This window comes from Megachile rotundata, chromosome 11 (genome assembly GCF_050947335.1).
Source record: "Megachile rotundata isolate GNS110a chromosome 11, iyMegRotu1, whole genome shotgun sequence".
NCBI classification, from domain to species: Eukaryota; Metazoa; Arthropoda; class Insecta; order Hymenoptera; family Megachilidae; genus Megachile; species Megachile rotundata.
In genome coordinates, this window is record NC_134993.1 from 9,412,730 (window position 1) to 9,432,985 (window position 20,256).

Below are 20,256 nucleotides of genomic sequence, written 5' to 3' on the forward strand. Positions count from 1 at the left end.
AGAAAAATATTTTGAAAATATGTGAAAATCTACCATCACACGTTTTTAACATTTAAATTTGCGCGCGCAAATACCACTACTGTCACATAGCAGCGGACAGTAAAATTATTGAAATAAAAAATTGCAGTATTCTTCAAAATTTGCGACCTTTTCGTTTTGTTAGATCAAATATAATATTCTACGATCTCATTAAATCTAAACGTTGTTTTCATAATGTGCTAAAAGCGTGACAAACGAAAATAAGAAAAACGTCATTTTATGGACAAAAAGCGTGGCGCCATCTAGCGACGAAACAGCTGAACTAAACCTAAAAAATGAGGGTCCGAACACGCATATAAGGAAAATAAAAAAATGAATATTTCGGCACTTTGACGACGTAGTATGGTTCCTGAGGCCTTTAGAAACAAATTTCTATTCGGGTTTGATGCGTTTAGATGGCTAATAAATCCAGAAAATCAATTTTTGTAGAATTCGGTTCAAAACGGTACACGTGACGCCATCTAATAGCGGTAAATATGAAATGAAACCAAATTTGAAATAATACCCCTTAAAAATCATGACTTAACGCTTAAGAAATTTTTATTTTGTGAACTTAATCAAAATAAAACTCTCAAAATACTTTCAAAGCTAATTATTTATGTACACAAATTTAGTGTATCAATAAAATAAGTAATATGCTGACATTCCTGCAATTACCTCTTTTGAAACGTAAAGAACGCACGAGTCAACTACAGAGAATGACGTTTTCGACAATGTTGGTATTTCAGATGTGATCAAACAATAATTGCATGAGTGCTCTATCCTATACTTCATCTGTGGTAAAATATAAACAATGAAAAAGAATTTGACGATGGATGCGCGAAGACGTGATAGAGAACAAATTGGGTTATGTGGAGTTGACAGAATTTGGGGTAAATCCCCGACGCGAATTGAAGAGTAAGAAATTACTTCATTTAGTTCTTACTCATTTATATTTTAATTACTTACCTCGTTACTTAATACTAATGATTTTAAATACATCCTTATTACCTATTTAATATAGCTCCGACGAAGATGAGGAGCTTAGCAAATATAAAGACAGTATTGTGACAAGAGACAGGAAAAGGAAACACGAGATGAAGAAAAAGGTTTTTGATATTTTTTAAATATGCATTTCCACAATAATTTTATCTCCAAATTCATTTAATTTATAACTTCTTTTTACTTTTGTCATGTTAGAAAAGTAAAAAGTTAAAAAAGGAAAAGAAGGCTAAGAAAGAAAAGAAGAAGAAACGCAAAAAGAAGAAGAAGAAATCTGATAGTAGTTCTGACAGTGAATCTGAAGAACTAGAATGGGTAGAAAAGAACGGTGTTAATGACAAAGCAAAGGTTAAGAAGGGATCGAGTTCAGATGACAGTGGCGATGAAAGTGTAGTAGGACCAGTTCAAAAACCACATGTAACATTGTCTGCTAAAGATTTTGGAAAAGCTTTGTTGCCAGGAGAAGGTGCTGCTATGGCTGCGTATGTTGCGGAAGGAAAACGTATACCTAGAAGAGGTGAAATTGGTCTTACATCAGAGGAAATTGCCTCGTATGAATCTGTTGGCTATGTTATGAGTGGCAGCAGGTACCATATGTTTACATATCTTATATTTTAAACAAATTGATTGGGTCATAGTGAAGTTTAGTACATGTTTTAATATTTTTGTGTGTTTGTAGGCATCGCCGAATGGAGGCTGTTCGTATTCGTAAAGAGAACCAGATTTATTCTGCTGACGAGAAACGAGCATTGGCTATGTTCAGTAAAGAGGAACGACAGAAAAGAGAGAATCTTATCTTGGGACAATTTCGAGAAATGGTTAATCAAAAGTTGGCACAGGAACAGAAAAACAAATGATTTTGTACAAAAGGATTATTTTCATTTAATATCATATAATGTATATACAGACTTGATTACATTATATACATGTATGTATACATGTATTAAAGTATATGTAAATATTAATTAAAATTTATTATATTTAAGTTACTAATTAAAATCAATTGTTTCTATAAAATAACCATAGTTTAGCAATAAACATGTTTGAGTATATAAAGTTCTATTATTAATTGTCAATGTATCTATACCTTTTGATTACTTTCCCAATCCAACCACCCACCAACGTAATTGTATGCACTAAAACATGAACATGTGTTAAATAATGAAATATGGAAAACAGTGATTCATAATCAACTTATGTTTATGTTAATACTTTTCATATCCAAATTTTTGTAGTTCCTCTTGAACTATACCACTTCTTTTCCCAGATCTACAACTTAGTATAATCTTTGTATCTTTTGAAGGCTTTTTTTTATCGAACCTTTCTTTAAAATCCTGCTCAGAAAGATTCATCAAAGTATTTGAAACTTCTCCCACTATACAAACAGTTAATAATTAGTTCCTGTTTTGACAAATAATATTAAGCTCAAATATTGTAACACACTTGGTATATGAATACTTCCTGGAAGCTTTCCAGTTTCATCGATTTCCTCTTTCTCCCTAACATCAATAATCAAAATACTATCATCTTTTTGAGCTTCTAAAATGTCAGTGTAATTAAGATTAAATGTGCTTGTTTTGCCTTCACTCATGGTTTCTGAATTACTATTAACAACAATGGAAGTTGAAAAGTGCAAAGCTGATTGTACTAGAAAATAACACGTCAAATATATTCTAAACAGCATTATACATTAATGAAACATGTTAATTGAAACAATATACAATTTTAAAAGTATTTAACGAGAATCTAAAGTTAAGTGTTAATATCTTTCATTCGGATATATTAAAACAGTTGAACTTTTATTCACTCTTACTAAATACAGTATACTAATAAGTGTGTCAATGTTGTACATATGTTTACCAGGTATAGAGTATGTTTTACACGATGCGGTTGTTAATAATTCATTATAAATAAATGCAGTTGAGATATGACGATGCATGTTAAAACGATTAAAAAGTTTAGGTAACCGTTGAATTTTGTTAAATGTCATGATTAATTGTCGGGTATTGGACATTTTTGATCTGTATGCAAGTGTTGTAATTGTTGAAAGACTGATAAATGTTATCTTCAAGTTACTTGAATGAACTATAGTTGATATACGTATGTAAAGATACTGTAAGTCAGTGGCTCCCAAACTTTCTTAGTTGATAGCACCCTTAGAGTATCAATTTTTCTACAGCACCTAAAATCAGAATATTTCTCACAAGCTTTACAAATCCAAAATTAAACATTTCTTAAGTTATAAAGTTATAACTTGAATTCCCACTTTTTAAAATAGATAATTTTATGACTGATCTAAAATTAAGTTAGAACCTGTCCTTTGGGAATCCCGGTATTGAATTATTTCGGGGCACCCCTACCGAGTCATTTGAGGGTACCTTGCACAGTTTGAAAACCACTGCCGCTATATTTAAAATAGGCTGCTACTTTGTCAAGTATCATAATATTTACTGTATCGAGCTTTTTACCCGATCTGTTGCTACCATATAATCAAACTATTAGAAATTGATTACAATATGCTTTATATCAACACTGTTGAAATATTAATAGCAACATTGCTGCTAAATTACACTAATGAACACGGCCTAACTATTTATATAAAAATACAGTAGTAAAATTCATTGTACGATGTAACCTTACTTGGAACATAATTATACATTCAAAATAATAGTAATAACATAAAGAAAACTACTTTGCGATAAAACAAAAGCCTATCATAAAGAATCTTGTGCGGACAATGAACCTGACATAAACCTATTATTTAAGAATAAAATGTAAAACCATGAGATTTTCCAAAAAGAAAGGAACTACTGTATCAGTCGTAACATGGGGTAAAAAAACTATGTAAAGATGACATTCCGGGTGCATTGCGTTTTAGTGATTCATCTACAGGCGAAGAAAAAAGTTGGGAAAGTTTAGAAGAGTCAGGAAGAGCGTATCCCGCTTTCGTATACGTCGCACCCTGATGAGGAATGCGGGAACTATAGCAATTTTTATTTCTCGTGCGTGGAGCAGTAAAGTGTACTAATTTATTGAAATAATTACGACACTCGACCCGTTTTTGCACCTTTGTATAATGTGAGTAATCGGACTACTATCCGCTAGGACCATCTACTTGCGCTTCGATAACGCGGCTTGTAAAAAACTCCTCGTCAAACGCACTTCGAGGATTATTCTTTTGTTTATTTATACAACCCTTCAACTTCAAGTTATAAAAATATTCGGATCTCGTGCGAAAGCGATATTCTCAGATTTGCGGTACACCGATGAATCGTGTTCGCAAGGCCTCGAATGCTTTCCCGCTACAATGTTACGCATCAACGAAAAATCCAATATCTCCGGATTATCAACATTCCAGAGTGTTGACACCTCTGTCAGAGTGCTCTGCTTTACCATTACTATAACATCCTCGTCTCTCTCTCAGACGCGGACTACTCGTAATTCTTTCTCTGTTTCTCGTTTTTGAATGCCGCGTAGTGTCAACTAGAATGCATGAATAGGTTTCATGTTCCCAGTGGTTTTTGATATTTAGGGATGTAGAGTGAACATTCTTCTTTACAAATTTTGAGGTGAAGTGCTCTTAAATATTGCTTGAAATGCTTTTTAAGAACATTTGAATGAAAGCACACATGTTGCACATTGGTTTTCCTTTTAAAATTGTTGCTAGATCTTACTTTATTCATTCTTTAATGTTGCACATGTAAGTACGCGTAGTAGACTACATTCATAAAGTAAAATTTGTAAATTGTAGTGCACTTAAAAATTAGTCAGTTGCGATATATGATTAACATTACATTTTCAGATAAAACACAAAAGGTATCAATGAGAAAATAGGAAAATGAGTTCTCTACAGCAAGGTAGCAGATTCTTGCCATTTTCAAATAATAATATACAAAGGAAGCAATTGTCGATGCAAGGTATAAAGATTATTCTAAAATCTATGTCCTCACACTACTTTCAATATAATAGCAATATAAATAGAAGATTAAAATTACATATCACACACTTGTGGCAAAAGTAACACAACTCTATAAGTGTAATTTTTAACTTATTACTATGAGAAGGTTATAGAAACACTTTGATCAATTTTGAGGATCTTATTTATTTATCTTCATAATTCGGTTCTTAAAGAACAGTTATTGTGATCATCCTGATTTATGTGACACTGTGCTGTATTCTGTAGTGTGCTTTATCATGATAATACTAGTAATAACAATAAACAGGTGAAAGTAAACACACATTTAATTTCTTTGAGTTGTGTGACTTTTGTCATAAGGGTGTGATATGCTTTTTGAAATTAACAGTTTTCTTATGACTTGTATCTGATAGGTGGTCTTCCACAAAGTTTAAGTGGCAGTGAAACTGATGTTTCGACATCTAACGAGAATTTAACCAATGAAGATCGATACGTTATAAGGCATACAGCACGTCAAGAGCCTCAGGGTCAAGAAAATCAACAACAAAGTCCGTCTAGATCTTCCAGTCATAAGGAAAACATACCAAATATACAAGTAAATATAACCACTTATTAATTAATAATAACTTTTATTTTTCTTCAGTAATAATTGGTATATTAAAATAATTTGTTTAATAACAAGTTATACTTACATATTATTTTTTGATACTATAATTTATACTAAACATTATTCAAAAAAATGAATGTAAACTCTTTTATTGTGATTTAGGGTAACCTGCTCAACAGAAACAGCTTGAAGGATAGTTTAAACGGATCAAACAGAAACAGTCTGAAAGAGAACTTGAATGGCTCTAATCGAAATAGCCTCAAAGATAGTATCAATGGCTCTAATAGGAATAGTTTGAAAGACAATTTAAGTAATCGTACCAGTGTGGGCTCAAATAGAAGTAGCTTAGATGTGTCTACGAGCTCGTACAACACACTCATTATACATAATGCTAACGATGACAGTTCATGGATACCATCTGGAAGGTAATATAAATCAGTAATTATTATACTTTGCATACTTTGGTATATTATAAAAAATATTTGCAAGATATATTTTCTACAGGTGTTTAATAAATACTAATTATTTGATTCTAGATTGTCAGGTGTGGTGAGAGAACATGGAGATGTGGGTTATTTATATTGTGATGGTAGTGGAAAAGGACATTCGAATAGTCCTACCATGCAATCTTTATCAAATCTATCTCACGAAGATCATGTTTATGAACAACCTAATAATGGAGGATGTCAAGAAATTACAGATATCCCAGACGATTACCTTAGTCAGTCACAGGTGATTATTATATTAGCATTGCTATAAGTATGGAACAAATTTTTTTGTAGTTAAATCATTTTAAACCCGATTGTTAATTCAAACGTTTTTTATTTCGCTTAAAATAAACAGGTATTAAAACATCTTGCTAAAGAGGTTAAAGTACCATCGTATAGTAAGTTGACAAATAATGGAGGAAATATCGATATGAGAGTGAGAGATGGCGATAGAGGAAAACAAAATGACAGTGAATCCGAAGATAGACCACCACCGTCATACATGTCTGTTTTGTTGCCATTAAAAAATAAGTCCAGACTCCTTGGTCCAATGGAGAAATTAACGTTATCAAGATCACAACCTGACTTATCCAGAATTGGCAAACCCGATATCGATAACTACAATTTACGAGCTACTTCCCCACGGTGATTTAATTGAAACGATTATTGAAGTTAGTTATTTCTTATTATAAATAATATTTTATTTCCCGTATTTTCGTAGACCACAAACGAAAGGTAGGGAGGAAACAGAATCTGCAGCTGGTGAAATTTGGCCACCATCAGAAATGATTCAAATCGTGATTCAAGAGAACAGTGCCTTAAAATTAGAATTAGAACGGTGTTATAGCAAAGTTGCTAAATCGCAAAAGTTGGAACAAGAAATAGCAAAGGTGCATAGGGCTCACGAAGAATTGGCGGCATCGAGCGAACGAAGAGAAAAATTGGAACGAGCTGCCAGATTAAGGCTGCAAAACGACTGCAGACGGTTGACCGAATTAAATCGAGCATTGAGAGATCAAATAGATCTATTATCAGCGCGTACCGATAGTCCACCAATTGTGGAATCTATGAGAAAGGAATTGACTCAACGGGAATTGTTAATTGGACAATTGATTACACAAAGTATGTTTTATTATAGTTGAACAAAAATTGAATGTCTAAGAGAGTATTATCACATAATTGTTATTTTAATTTCAGACAAAGAATTAGCCGCAGCGAAAGAAAGACAAGAAATCGAACTAGCAGCGCAACGAGCGACATTACAAGAACAACGTACGCACATAGACATTTTAGACACTGCTCTCACTAATGCGCAGGGGAACGTCGTGCGTCTTGAAGAAGAGGTTAGTTGCCTATATCCGAGAATTTAATATTCATAATTCAGTAACACTGTTTACAATTCTTTACAGTGTCGTAAGAAACAAGTATACGTAGAAAGAGTGGGCCAACTTCAACGAGCTCTGTCTTCTCTTCAAGCGTCCAGTGACAGAAGAGAAGAGACAGAACGACAGTTGAGAGGTCAATTAGAACGAGAATTAAGAGAAGGTGGCGGTGGCGGAGGCGGGGGTGGTGTCAATGGTAATGAACAATCGTCCAATGGAGAAACGATCGCAGAATTGAAACGAAGAATACGCGAAAGAGACGAAAAAATTATGTCACTCGAGGGCGATGTTGCGAAATGGGAACAACGTTATCTCGAAGAGAGCGCGTTGAGACAGGCTGCAATTGACGCAGCTAGTCTACCAAAGTATGTTTCTACATACTAATAATTTTATCATGGATTATACATAATATAATTTTGACATGGATTATAATACGTTATTTTGAACAGGGATGCGAAGATAGCTGCGTTAGAAAAAACGAGCCAAGATGCCGAGAAACTAATTGCTGAAGCACGCTCCGAGAAAATGCGACATATGGACGAGGTGCATGCTGCACAGAAAAAATTGGCTGATCTTGAATCTAGGTTTGTACGAATTACACGTATCAAGAACAGTGATATCCCTGTTATTAGATCCTAGGTATCTCTTGGCTCTCCAGCACCTGTACTAAATATTTTATAGGCTCCTTTTAGATCCCCTTAGGCTTCATTTAAATCCTAAACTCTACTTAAGCTTCTTCCAGTTCTTGAGACTCTCTCTAAGTCCAAGGTCCTAGTCCTAAATCCAAGTTGCGTATCAAGTAGAGCAGTGATGTCCCTGTTACTAGACTAGATCCTAGGTATCTCTTGGTTCTTCAACTAGATATTTTATAGGCTCCTTTTAGATCCCTTAGGCTTCATTTAGATCCTAAACTCTACTTAGACTTCTTCCAGGTCTTGAGACTCTAAATCCTAGGTCCTAATCCTAAATCCAAGTTTCAGACATTTGGTAGGCACCTAATCTATTACTGAATTATAACATGATTGAGCTAATCTTGTTTATTTTATACAGGATGAAAGATCTAGAATCAAAATTAGCCGAAAGGGATGCAATGATCAGAGTTCTTCAGAAGCATACATACGACAAAGATAGTAGCAGCAGTAGCGGTGTAGGTAGCTACCCTGCTGCTCACTCGTCTCATTCAAGTACGTCAGCGGATCATCATACCGCATTAACAACCACGCCAGAACTCGGTAAGTAAATTACACTTTAAAACAATGAATTTTAAAATAACAATATTATTGTATTTAAAGTGAGCAGTGTATTAGGAGGAGGCAGTGGTTATGGAAGTACCGGCTCGTATGGTGTCACCGACAGCTACAAATACAGGAAGCAGGGCAGTTTCGAACAGACGAATAAAAGTCTCGACGATCAGTTAAAAGAACTAGATTCCCAGCTACTTAGTAAGGTATGCAACGTCCAAGTAAATGTATAAATTTTATACACGCGAAAATCGTCGCGATTGAAATCAGTTTCTTATAATAATTTTGTGAAACAGTTCAAAATCTGTTTTATGTTTAATCTTTTACATTTTATAGAGGTCTTTTGTTTTTACGTATTAGTATCTTAATTTTTTCGCCGATTATATTCTTTAGCTTCATAGCTACAGGACTATGAAAATACACATTGTCAAAGGTATTCAAATGTTATATTTGAGTTTTGTCATGTAAGTGAAGACAGTTGATGTGTTTTTAAACGTTTTGTGCAAGATTTGGATTCATTGTTTGAATGGTTTTAAATTATAATAAATACATGGTATGACACATCAACTATTTATATCTTGTGTTTTTGGTTGTCAATATTTGCATAACGTGTGTCTCAATTGATTTTGTATTTTGTACTTCTTTTTTATTTTGCTTTATCAAGGAATGGAGTAAGCTTTTTATTTTCTGCTAAGCAATTCTTACAAAATCTGAAGATTTTCTGAATTATATTCGGATGCAAATGAAAAGCAAACTCTGCTTTGAAACAATAGGGAAGAGGAGATAGTTGGTTAGAAAGCACATGTGATCACAGAGATGTTAAGTATGTAAATAATAAATCTTCAAGGTTATGTTTTACAACATAAAATCTGTAGTCTGTAATTGTTAATCCGGCATATGGGAAGTATTAATTCAAAAATAAATATGAAAACGTATGATCAACTATCTCATCTCCTACTTCCATAATACATAAACGATGCTATTCTGTATTCATTTTCTGAAATTCAAATACAGTAAACTGTATTTGTCAACTAATACAAATTCTTGTGTGCCATTGACTTTGTTTTATAATTAACCATATAACAACAATGTTATGCAATGTTTAATCCCTAAAGGAAAGAAATGAAACCAGAAAAGAAAAACAGCATATACCTGTTCCTTTGCTCCAAACTAACCCACGCCCAGCTTACCTATCCCTTGTGATCCCAGAGTGTGCATGCGCTGTTGTGGCGAGCACTAACCCATTTCCAGGTCCCGGGTCTCCTCTCCAAAACGGGTGTGTTTTTTTCTCTTGTTTCAGCGGGCACTTTGCTGTTTTCCAGGATTCTCTAATCCAGGCACTGCGTCGCGAAAAGGAAAAATACCCAAGCCATTATTGGCGGGTGTAGATAGTACAGGTACCTCGAGCACTGCCTCGAGCAAGAGTCGCCTGCTGGACGATTCCGGAGGCGAGGTGTCGCCAGGTATCATGGAGTTCTCGAGTGCATCCTCCCGGCTGAAGGGTACCGTGTCGAGACTGTCGGACGGTAAGCCGGAGGACATGATGCTGCTGGAGAAGCAGGGAAGAAGCTCGCAGAGGCAAAGGATGCAGGAGGGAGAGCCACGCCGTGCAGGTAGTCTTCCGCCCAGCTCGTTACCGCGGCCGCCGAAGAACCTGAAGACGACAGGCTCCCGTTACTGTCGTCTGAGCGACACGGAGACCCGCAAGAAGTCGGACCCGGGTCCAGCTCTGGATACCGCGGCGAGCATCAAGGTACCCAGCAACTGCACCATCGACTACGGCAGATTTGACACGAAGACCCAGCGTCGAAAGAAGTCGTCCGGCTCGGAGCCGTTGGTTGCCAGCTCGCTGAAGAAGCCTACAGCTGGCCACGAGTACGAGCGTCTGCAGGCGGAGAACGTCCGCAAGAAACAACCGTCCGGCTCGGAGACGAAGCTCAGGGAGACCCAGAGCCGTTCGCTGATTCCGCCGCCGTCTCGTCGTATCGGGGAGTACGGTCGTCTCAGCGAGGGCACCCTGAGGAAGCAGACAGGCTCTCGCGGGCAGAGCACCGGAAGCACCGTCAGCAGCAAGAGCGGAGGACGCGACTCAGGAGGAACCGCCAGCAGCGAAGCGTCCACCTCCTCGTTGCCGCCTTCGAAAGCGAGATCAATACCGCGTCCTAGCAATTATCGCATCCAGTTTTAATTTTCGCCACGAACGGGGTTGTTAGTCTTCCCGGTTTTAAAGCGTTCCTCGAAGCGACGATCTTCCGAAGGAAAGATATACTACTGTTTTCCGTATCTTATCTTCCACGCGTAGGGATTGAATCGTTTGTTCTTTCTTTTTTATGCATACTGTGCGTCACAAGATGAACTCTGGTGGAGCAACCTTGTTTTTCGATCTGACTGTCACAGCTGGAACCAATTTGAGGAATGTTCGCTAAAGCTGCAACTTTATTATTGTTTGACCGGGGCTCATGTTGTGACGCGCGAACTATACTTGTTCTATCGTTATTTAGTTTCTCTTCCGGGTTATGCTCAACGCTACAACGTTGTTCCGAGGTGGATCTTGGAGAAACAGGGCAGGATAGCGTGAAACGCTTGCGAGCGATGAACGATGCAAGATCTATAGTGAGGGGATCAGCTTCGAGCGCGTTTGCTTTATTTTTTTGATAGTTCGATAGAGTCCTAATGTACAATCTCAGGCAATTTAGGTTTGCCTTAGTTTAAGGGGAGGTTAGGAGAGGAATATGTTGAGTTCTTAGATTATCTCTAGGTTCTCAGGTTTTGCCTAGGTTCTTCCAAAATTGAAACTACATGATGAGACTTTTCATATAACCTTTTCAGCAACGAATATTTTATTAGTTATTTAAAATGGAAGTCTGAATAAGATGTATAGGGTGTGCTAATAAAAGATATACCTTTTAAGTATGTATATAAGATGATAGTAAACTTGATAAGAAAAAAATGGTAGTAAACATTATTAAACATACTAAAATGGTAAATATAGTAGATATATCAACACATTAATGTTAATAGTGGTCATTTTGAGTGTTTATGATTTTAAGATAGTCAACACCATTTCAATTTAACTTCTATTTTACTTTATTTATTAAATTATTACACAGTGTGTATATTTTATTGGAACACCCTGTATTTTATTTAATCATATTTTATGAAAGTTTTATTGAAAAATGTATTTATTGTTCAATTTTATTTAATTAAAGCATGTGCAGTGTTGTGTGTATGCAATAGTGTGGAGCGGCTAACAGAGGAAAGTCTTTATTTAAAAGTAAATATAGAAATAGTTGAATTTTGGGAAAGCCTAAAACTCAAAGAGTGGTGAAGTAAAACTCTGAGAGATCCTAGGGATATTCCAACCTAGATTTTTTTTCTCCTATGCTTTCCTAAATGAAAGGAAATCTACGTTGCACTTGAGTGTACGTGTATTGCGTGAGGGTGCGTTTAGAATAAACAATTAAGTAAATTATTTAAAATATTAAATAGCTGAATGTAAAAAAATGTTTGTCATATTTAAATTAAGCATTTAAGTGTCCTCTAGGGCAGTGCATGGTCTTAGGAACATTGACTGTAGTTACATTTTGCATGATTATTGTGGATAGCAAGAATAATAGGAATTTTGTAAAATCATAACGCATCATAAAATGTAGTGATATTGCAAATTTTTTAATTTATTTTTTTTGAAAAAAGGGTAGAAAAATTCAAAGAAAGACTTGCACTACCAGAAGTTTTCAACTTGAAACCTTTAATTTTATAATTTCCATATTTTTACACTATGCCACTCTGCATTTATGGTTTTCTATTTTTCATAATTAAACATATGTTAACAAAATTTTATATACAATTTCTTTCTTATTTTGAAAAGTTGTGTATTATAATCATGTAAAATAGTGATGTCCGCTATAAACCTGTAATGTTGAGTGAAATCAGTGTTCAGAAAAAAGACGTGCAGTTCTCTAGTAAGATGAATTGAAGCGCCTCGAATAATTGATTTACGTCGACGAAAATTGAATGTCAATGGAAGTCACATACAAGTCCAGTTGTATAATGTCAGTTTGAATCGCGTAAAATGGAATTAGGTAATAGAATTGAAATTGAAATTAAATTATATGAAAATGAACTGCGTAAAATTAAATTGTATAGGATCGAACCATGAATCTCGAGGAATAGAATTGTATAAATTTGAATTTTCCGGAATTGAATCGTGTAGAATTGAAAACCGTGTAAAATTGAATTGCATAGAATTAATCATGTCGAATTGAATTACACAAAATTAAATTATGTAGAATTCTGTGAGATTGAATCGCATAGAATTGAATTGCATAGAATTGAACTATGTGGAATCAAGTCAAGTAGAATTGAATTAAACCGTGTAGAATTGAATCTGTGGGATTACAACCGCGTAGAATTGAATCGCGTAGGATTGAACTATGTAAAATTATGTCAAGTAGAATTGAATTGCGGGAAATTAAATCACGTAGAATTAAACCTTGTAGAATTGAATTTTGTGAGGTTGAATTGCGTAGAATTGAAATTCGTAGTCTTCAATTCTATGGAATTGAATCGTCCAGAATTGGACCTTGTGGAATTGAACTATATGAAATTGAGTCAAGTAGAATTGAATTTCGGGAAATTGAATGACGTAGAATTAAACCGTGTGGAATTGAATCTTTTGGAATTCAATTACGTCGACTTGAAATCCGTAGACTTCAATTCTATGGAATGAATCGCTCAAAATTGAATCGTGTGGAATTTAACTTTGTGGAATTGAACTCCGTAGAATTGAACTGTGTAAAATTGAACTATGTGAAAATGAGTGAAGTAGAATTGAATTTCGAGAAATTGAATCACATAGAATTAAACCATGTAGAATTAAGTCCTGTGAGATCGAATTACGTAGAGTTGAACTCTGTGGACTTGAATATAGAATTGAACCATCCAAAATTGAATCGCGTAGAATTGAACCTTGTGGAATTGAACCTTGTGGAATTGAATCTCGCAAAATCGATCCGTACAAAATTAATCGCTTAACGTCGACTCGAAACCCCCAATCAAAATACATTTAATCAAACGTCATCGAATTGAATGCTGTCGAATTAATTGTAAACGCACCCTCGCTCGACGCGTGAAATAGCCATAATAACGAGACGTCTAGTTTTTTTTCCTTCGCTATCGTTCTCGGAAGCCAAGCCAATCGCATGACATATTAGTGAAGACACACACAGACACACAAACACACGGTATATCGTAGCGATAGTGCATGACCTAGTCATTACCAAAGTAACTTTTGTTATGAAATGGAACTGTTTTCCTCTTGTTTCGTGCCTACATTTCCGAACATCGCAGCTTTTAAACACATCTCGTGTATTCGCAGAGAATTAAACAAACAAGAAAAGAAGTGCCTTGTTGAAGACTGCGTGACGATCGGTACAACTAGAATAAGAGAGAGCGAGAGAGGGAGAGTGAGAGAGAGAGAATGTTCAGGAACTTTGACGATCGGAACTTTTTTCTTTTGAATATTCAATTTTGTATATTTACTCTAACTGGCGAGAGTATTGTATTTCTGTGGCGTGCCTTATGAGAGAACTCTTTGTAATACGTGTACCTTTGAAGCCGTTTCCGCCAGGAAACGCTGCTAAAGGTACAAAGAAATCGGTTTCGCTTTTCGACGGAAAAGCAGAGCCATCGGGGATAGAATTGAACGAAATTCAATTGTCCTGGATGCACAACCAGGGATTCGAGTAGTTTTGTAGACGTGTATGGTATTTTATATATAATTGCATTTTCGTGTGTACGTGTCTCGATTCGGCGATTCTTTTTTTCTCTTCTTTCTCGAGCCGAGAGAAATAACGATTGTACGGTTTATTCGTGTAACTTAATAGAAATTATAAACGCAATGTAATGATATAGTCAGCCACGAAAGCCTGCGTTTTATACATTTCTAATACGATAGCTTTAAACATTTTTATCGTAATTGTACAATATGCTTCATTTTTAAATATATTGGCTTATGTGGCTGTAGCGAGGAAAATATCGCGAGAATTTAGCTCTTTTTTTTTTTAAGATTTTTAGAGGTGTTCGAAATCCTTTTGTGTTACGCTGAAATGAATGCACTTTAGCTTATGTCACGAAAAATGTTAACGATATTGTAACTCCGTTTGATACTTGTGCAGTGTACAGTAGACGCAGAAATATAGCGTGGTTGTAAGTTACGTCGATTTGTAAAAAACGCATCTTAGATAACATTTTTGTTTAGTAACTTTTTTAATTGCTGAAAAGAAATGGTTTGCAAATATTTATATTATAAAGTTTATACGAGAGTTTATATGAGAGTTTATATGACAGTTTATATTTTCCAAAATTCACTAGATTCCTAGGTATGTAATGAACACCAATATCCCTAGATTCGAATATCTAAATTCCTATATAACTAGATTTAAATACTTCTAAATTCAAATATTTCTAAATAGAAATAATAGGGAAATATGATATTAATATTATTAGTAATTATATAACATTTATTAATATTATAATAATATATTTAATATTTAATAATATTATGTTGATATTATATTAATAATAATGGTTAAAAATGTTATTAAAAATATAATATCAATATCATTAAAAATATTATATTAATATTATATTATTAATAAAAACTTTTAGCAATTATTATTAATATAATATCAATAGAATATTAATATTGATATTTCCAGATTTAGATTTCTGTTGGTGAAAAATATACTGATCGAATTGAGTAACCTCCTCCTTTTTCGAAGTTGGTTAAAAAGGTTCTAGTATCTCAATGTTACACTAGACTAATATCCCTATATTTCAGTACCCATAACTTAAAATATTCCTAAATTTCTAAATATCCAAATTTTACATTTCTATATCCCTATAATTCCATATTTCTATAACCCTATATTCCTATATCCTAATATATCACTAGACTAATATCACTAGATTGCAGTACCCATAACTTAAAATATGTCTAAATTTCTAAATCTCCAAATTTTATATTTCTATATCTCTATAACCCTATATTCCTATATCTTAATATATCACTAGACTAATATCCCTAGATTGCAGTACCCATAACTTAAAATATTTCTAAATTTCAAAATCTCCAAATTTTATATTTCTATATCCCTATATCCCTAAATTGTTACATCCCTCAATTGCTATATCCCTAAATTGCTATGTCCCTAAATTGCTATATACCTAAATTGCTATATCTCTATATTCCTATATCCCTAAATTCCTATATCTCTAAATTCCAATATCCCTAAATTCCTGTATCCCTAAATTGCTATATCCCTAAATTCCTATATCTCTAAATTCCTGTATCCCTAAATTGCTATATTCCTTAATTCCTATATTCCTAAATTGCTATATCCCTAACTTCCTATATCTCTAAATTCCTATATCCCTAAATCTCCAAATTCCTATATCCTAGAATCTCCAAATTCCCAAATTCCAAAATCCTCATATCCCAAAATTCCCATATTTCCAAATCCCCATATCCCAAAACTGCCACATCCTAAAATTCCCCATATCCCAAAATCCCCAAATTCCAAAATCCCCAAATCCCCAAATCCCAAAATCCCAAAATCCCAAAATCCCAAAATCCCAAAATCCCAAAATCCCAAAATCCCAAAATCCCAAAATCCCAAAATCCCAAAATCCCAAAATCCCAAAATCCCAAAATCCCAAAATCCCAAAATCTCCAAATCCCCAAACCCCAAAAGTGACTGCAGTCACTTTACCCGTTATATTTCATCGTTATCTCTACAATTACCCCCGATATTTACAACCACGCTATATCACTGCGTTCACCATACAAGGTTAGAGAACATTTACACACCGTATTTTTCAGTGTTTTTCCCACTCACGTTCAACACGACAGCAAAATTAGGCAGCGATCGAACGGAACTCTCCTCAAAATCGACCAAAACGTATAACGTACAATTTGTATACTTTTGATACAAGAACATCTGTTCGATCGTTCGAGATCATCGATAATCGCGCGACCATTAAGACGTAAAATGGCAAGCAAAAGTAACTTTCATGGATAATAATTAGATGTAGGTACGTTTTTCTTATAAGACTGAACAAAAATACGAAAACAGATTTCCTTCCCGCGATTTTGCTACTATATCTGTATTCTCGCCTCCGTGTCCTTATCTATTTCATTTCTCTCCCTTTCGTACCTGTCTGCGGTACGCACTTTTGCATACGGTTCAAAAGATGGCAGACGCACGCACACGAACCGACACGATAAAACGTGTATTGTTCACGTTACCAGTTCCTTCGATGCTACAGGGACGTTCGCGGTAAATATAGCGGAAATTTCATTAGCATTCTATAATCCGTTCGATGAATGGTACGGGTACGTGGTCCGTTGAAAAAGAACGAAAGAATGGAAGAACGGACAAAAAGAGGGGAAACAAAGTCGCGTCTCTTCACGCGTGTAACGTTATTGTCTCCTCGGAGAGACATCGGAAATTCTCCAACGAACCATTCGTTTTTGCCTTATATTAAAAAAGATGGAAAACGATAAAAAAAATATATAAAAATAATAGAATGCCAAAGCGTTAGAATGTCACACATATACACACACGCATACACTACGATTTACAATGACAGATATGTTTTAATATAATTTAGCGTATTTATTTGTTTTCGTTTTTCTTTTTGTGTTAATTTGTATTGTATAGGGTGAATTTTCTATGAAATTTATTTCGTTCAGGCGAGCATTTAGTGACCAGCTTCTGTTTAGAATGTAGGGTCCTAATTATGGTGTAAGATGGGGGACACTCTGTGGGGTGTACTTTCATGTACTGCGGAGTCTTGATATTTACTTGCTGGATAAAGTCCTGATTGGGGATATGCATTATTATAGATAGATATGATGTTATTTTGAGCGGATACGAATCTGTTATTATTAATTTGTTGAAAGTTGCAGTGAGTGTGGTACTGAGACTTTGTTAGGAAAACGGCGATATAGAGCGAGGATTTGATATAACAGATTTGCTGAAAGATTTAATTTGAACAATTTTTAACAAATTTGTTGACAGTTATTGCAGTGTGGTACTGAAACTTCATTAAGAAAACGGCGATATAGAGCGAGGATGTGATATAACAGATTTGCTGAAAGATTTAATTTGAACAATTTTTAACAAATTTCTTGACAGTTACTGCAGTGTGGTACTGAGACTTTATTAGGAAAATGGCGATATAGAGCGAGGATTTGATATAACAGAATGTAATTTGAACATTTGGATTTTTGATTGACATGGAAATTTGAAAATGTAGAAATTTCAGAATTTGGGCATTTGAGAATAAATTTGGAAAGTTACAAGTTTAGGAATTTAAAAATTTGAAAAATTTGTAAATGTGGAAAATATGATAGTTTAGGAAATTCTAAATTTTGGAATTTGTAAATTTGAGAGTTACAGAATTACAAATTTGAGAAATTAGGAATTTTGGTAGACTAATTTAGAAATATAGAAAGTGAAGTAGTTGGAAATTTGGAATTTTAATCTTTTAGAAATTTGGAATTTTCAAAATTTGAAAATTTCAAAATTAAAAATTTATAAATTCTAAATTTGAAAATTTGAAAATTTATAAATTCTAAATTTGAAAATTTGAAAATTTATAAATTCTTAATTTGAAAATTGAAAAATTGAAAAATTAATAAATTCTAATTTTGCTAATATAAAAATTAAAAAATTTAAACACCTGAAAAGCTGAAAATTTTCCAGTTTTCAATCTTCACTACTTTTGTTTTAACAAAACTTCCTTTTCATATATCGCCATTTTCCTCATAAAAGTCTACTTAAGAACACGTTCTATAATTCCCCAGAAACTTCACATTATTTTACCAAGAAAAGCACACTATTTCATTACAACAAAACTTGAAATTATACCAGTTCCCCTTTCAGAGCCCCCAGCGCAGGAAAATATCAAGATTTCCCAATATTTTAAAAATGCGAGATCTCTAGCCATGTTTATATACCAGAGTGAAGAAAATTGATATTTTCTCGTTCAATTTTTCGAACCTGAAGCGTAAGTTTTTGATGTGTTCTTGAAAGTGTATGCATTTGTAACGGAGAACAGAAGAATTGAAGGGCACACGGCGTTTTAAAAAAGTAGAGAATATACAAAAATTATACGATTAACAAAGATCGACGTGTAGGTACTGATAAAAATGTAGGTAATTTATTCTATTTTATTAAAATTCAATTGTATTATAAAACAGCGACGTACCAGCATGCCTACGATGCAATTTGACACAAACTAAGGATTCTTTGAATGTACTCTGTGCTACGAACATCTCAAATTTGTGTTGAAATTGAAGGCGAATATAGGATATCTTTTGTAGAAATTCGAAATAAAAATTTTACTCGTATACACAGTTTGTATTTTATTTTTGTATTTCTTAGTGATTACGATGGAGAAAAATTGTATTATTTTATCTGATTGAATCAATTTTTTAAATTTTCAAGGTTGGCAATTATGAAATTTTCAAATTTTCGTATTTAGAAATTTAGTTGTTTTTTTATTATAGAAATTTGGTGGTTTTTATATTTAGTAATTTTATTGATTTTCAGTAGAAATTGAGTAATTTCCGAATTTAGCAATTTTCTGATTTTCTGTAGAAATTTAGTAATTTTCTAATTTACAATATAAATGTACTAATTCTCAAATTTAGAAATTTAGTAATTTTCAGTAGAAGTTTGGTAGTTTTCAAATCTAGTAACTTTCTGATTTTTTGTAGAAATTTAGTAATTTTCTAATTTTCAATAGAAATGTAGTAATTTTCAAATTTAGAAATTTAGTAATTTTCAGTAGAAATTTGGTAGTTTTCAAATCTAGTAACTTTCAGATTTTTTGTAGAAATTTATTAATTCACAAATTTAGTAATTTTCTAATTTTCAATAGAAATGTAGTAACTCTCAAATTTAGAAATTTCATAATTTTCAGTAGAAATTTCGTAATTTCCAAATTTAGTAATTTTCTGATTTTCTGTAGAAATTTAGTAATTTTCGAATTTAAAATAGAAATGTAGTAACTCTCAAATTTAGAAATTCAGTAATTTTCAGTAGAAATTTGGTAGTTTTCAAATTTAGTAATTTTCTGATTTTCTGTAGAAATTTAGTAATTCACAAATTTAGTAATTTTCTAATTTTCAATAGAAATTTGGTAGTTTTCAAATTTAGTAATTTCCTAATTTTTAATAGAAATTTAGTAGTTCTCAAATTTTCAAATTCACAACTTTATAAATTTAATAACTCATACACTTTCAAATTTAGTAATTTTTAAATTTTTAATTTCAGTAATTCAGTTATCATTTAATTATCAAATTAAAAAATTGTCAAACATAGAAATTTAGTAATTATCTAAATTACAAGCACAAATATTGCAATGTTATAAAAAATACAATTCTAAGCTTCACATAAAAATAACAATTCACAAATTTGTTTAATTAAAAATTTATATAATCGCATACGATTAAAAATTTGGCTATGCTGTTTGACACGTATTTCCAAAGTACCTTACTTATCACAAAATTATTTATTTAAACGAGAACATT

At 33.4% G+C, this 20,256-nt stretch overlaps 3 protein-coding genes across 4 annotated transcripts; 2 read left to right on the forward strand and 1 right to left on the reverse strand.

Annotated features, from left to right (window-relative positions):
• Nucleotides 1-794: 794 nt before the first annotated feature.
• Nucleotides 795-2,076, forward strand: LOC100882803 (uncharacterized). Its single transcript, XM_003702420.3, has 4 exons — nt 795-936; nt 1,043-1,127; nt 1,219-1,607; nt 1,700-2,076. The coding sequence occupies exons 1-4, from the start codon at nt 833-835 to the stop codon at nt 1,875-1,877; spliced, it is 756 nt and encodes a 251-aa protein (XP_003702468.2). The 5' UTR covers nt 795-832; the 3' UTR covers nt 1,878-2,076.
• On the reverse strand, nt 1,878-3,612 carry LOC100882915 (rhodanese domain-containing protein CG4456). Of its 2 annotated transcripts, none has more exons than XM_012283346.2 (5): nt 3,287-3,612; nt 2,881-3,202; nt 2,464-2,667; nt 2,233-2,395; nt 1,878-2,156 (listed from the first exon to the last, which is right to left on the reverse strand). In XM_012283346.2, the coding sequence occupies exons 2-5, from the start codon at nt 3,032-3,034 to the stop codon at nt 2,102-2,104; spliced, it is 576 nt and encodes a 191-aa protein (XP_012138736.1). In that variant the 5' UTR covers nt 3,035-3,202; nt 3,287-3,612; the 3' UTR covers nt 1,878-2,101. The 2 variants fall into 2 exon arrangements, with proteins under 2 accessions (XP_012138736.1, XP_076393691.1); XM_076537576.1 differs by having other exon boundaries at nt 3,097-3,202; nt 3,287-3,609.
• Nucleotides 3,613-3,690: 78 nt separating this feature from the next.
• LOC100883025 (uncharacterized) lies at nt 3,691-19,073 on the forward strand. Its single transcript, XM_076537574.1, has 13 exons — nt 3,691-4,098; nt 4,823-4,937; nt 5,350-5,531; nt 5,706-5,968; nt 6,080-6,275; nt 6,387-6,676; nt 6,753-7,153; nt 7,229-7,374; nt 7,441-7,778; nt 7,863-7,997; nt 8,464-8,645; nt 8,706-8,860; nt 9,955-19,073. The coding sequence occupies exons 2-13, from the start codon at nt 4,859-4,861 to the stop codon at nt 10,840-10,842; spliced, it is 3,255 nt and encodes a 1,084-aa protein (XP_076393689.1). The 5' UTR covers nt 3,691-4,098; nt 4,823-4,858; the 3' UTR covers nt 10,843-19,073.
• Nucleotides 19,074-20,256: the final 1,183 nt, after the last annotated feature.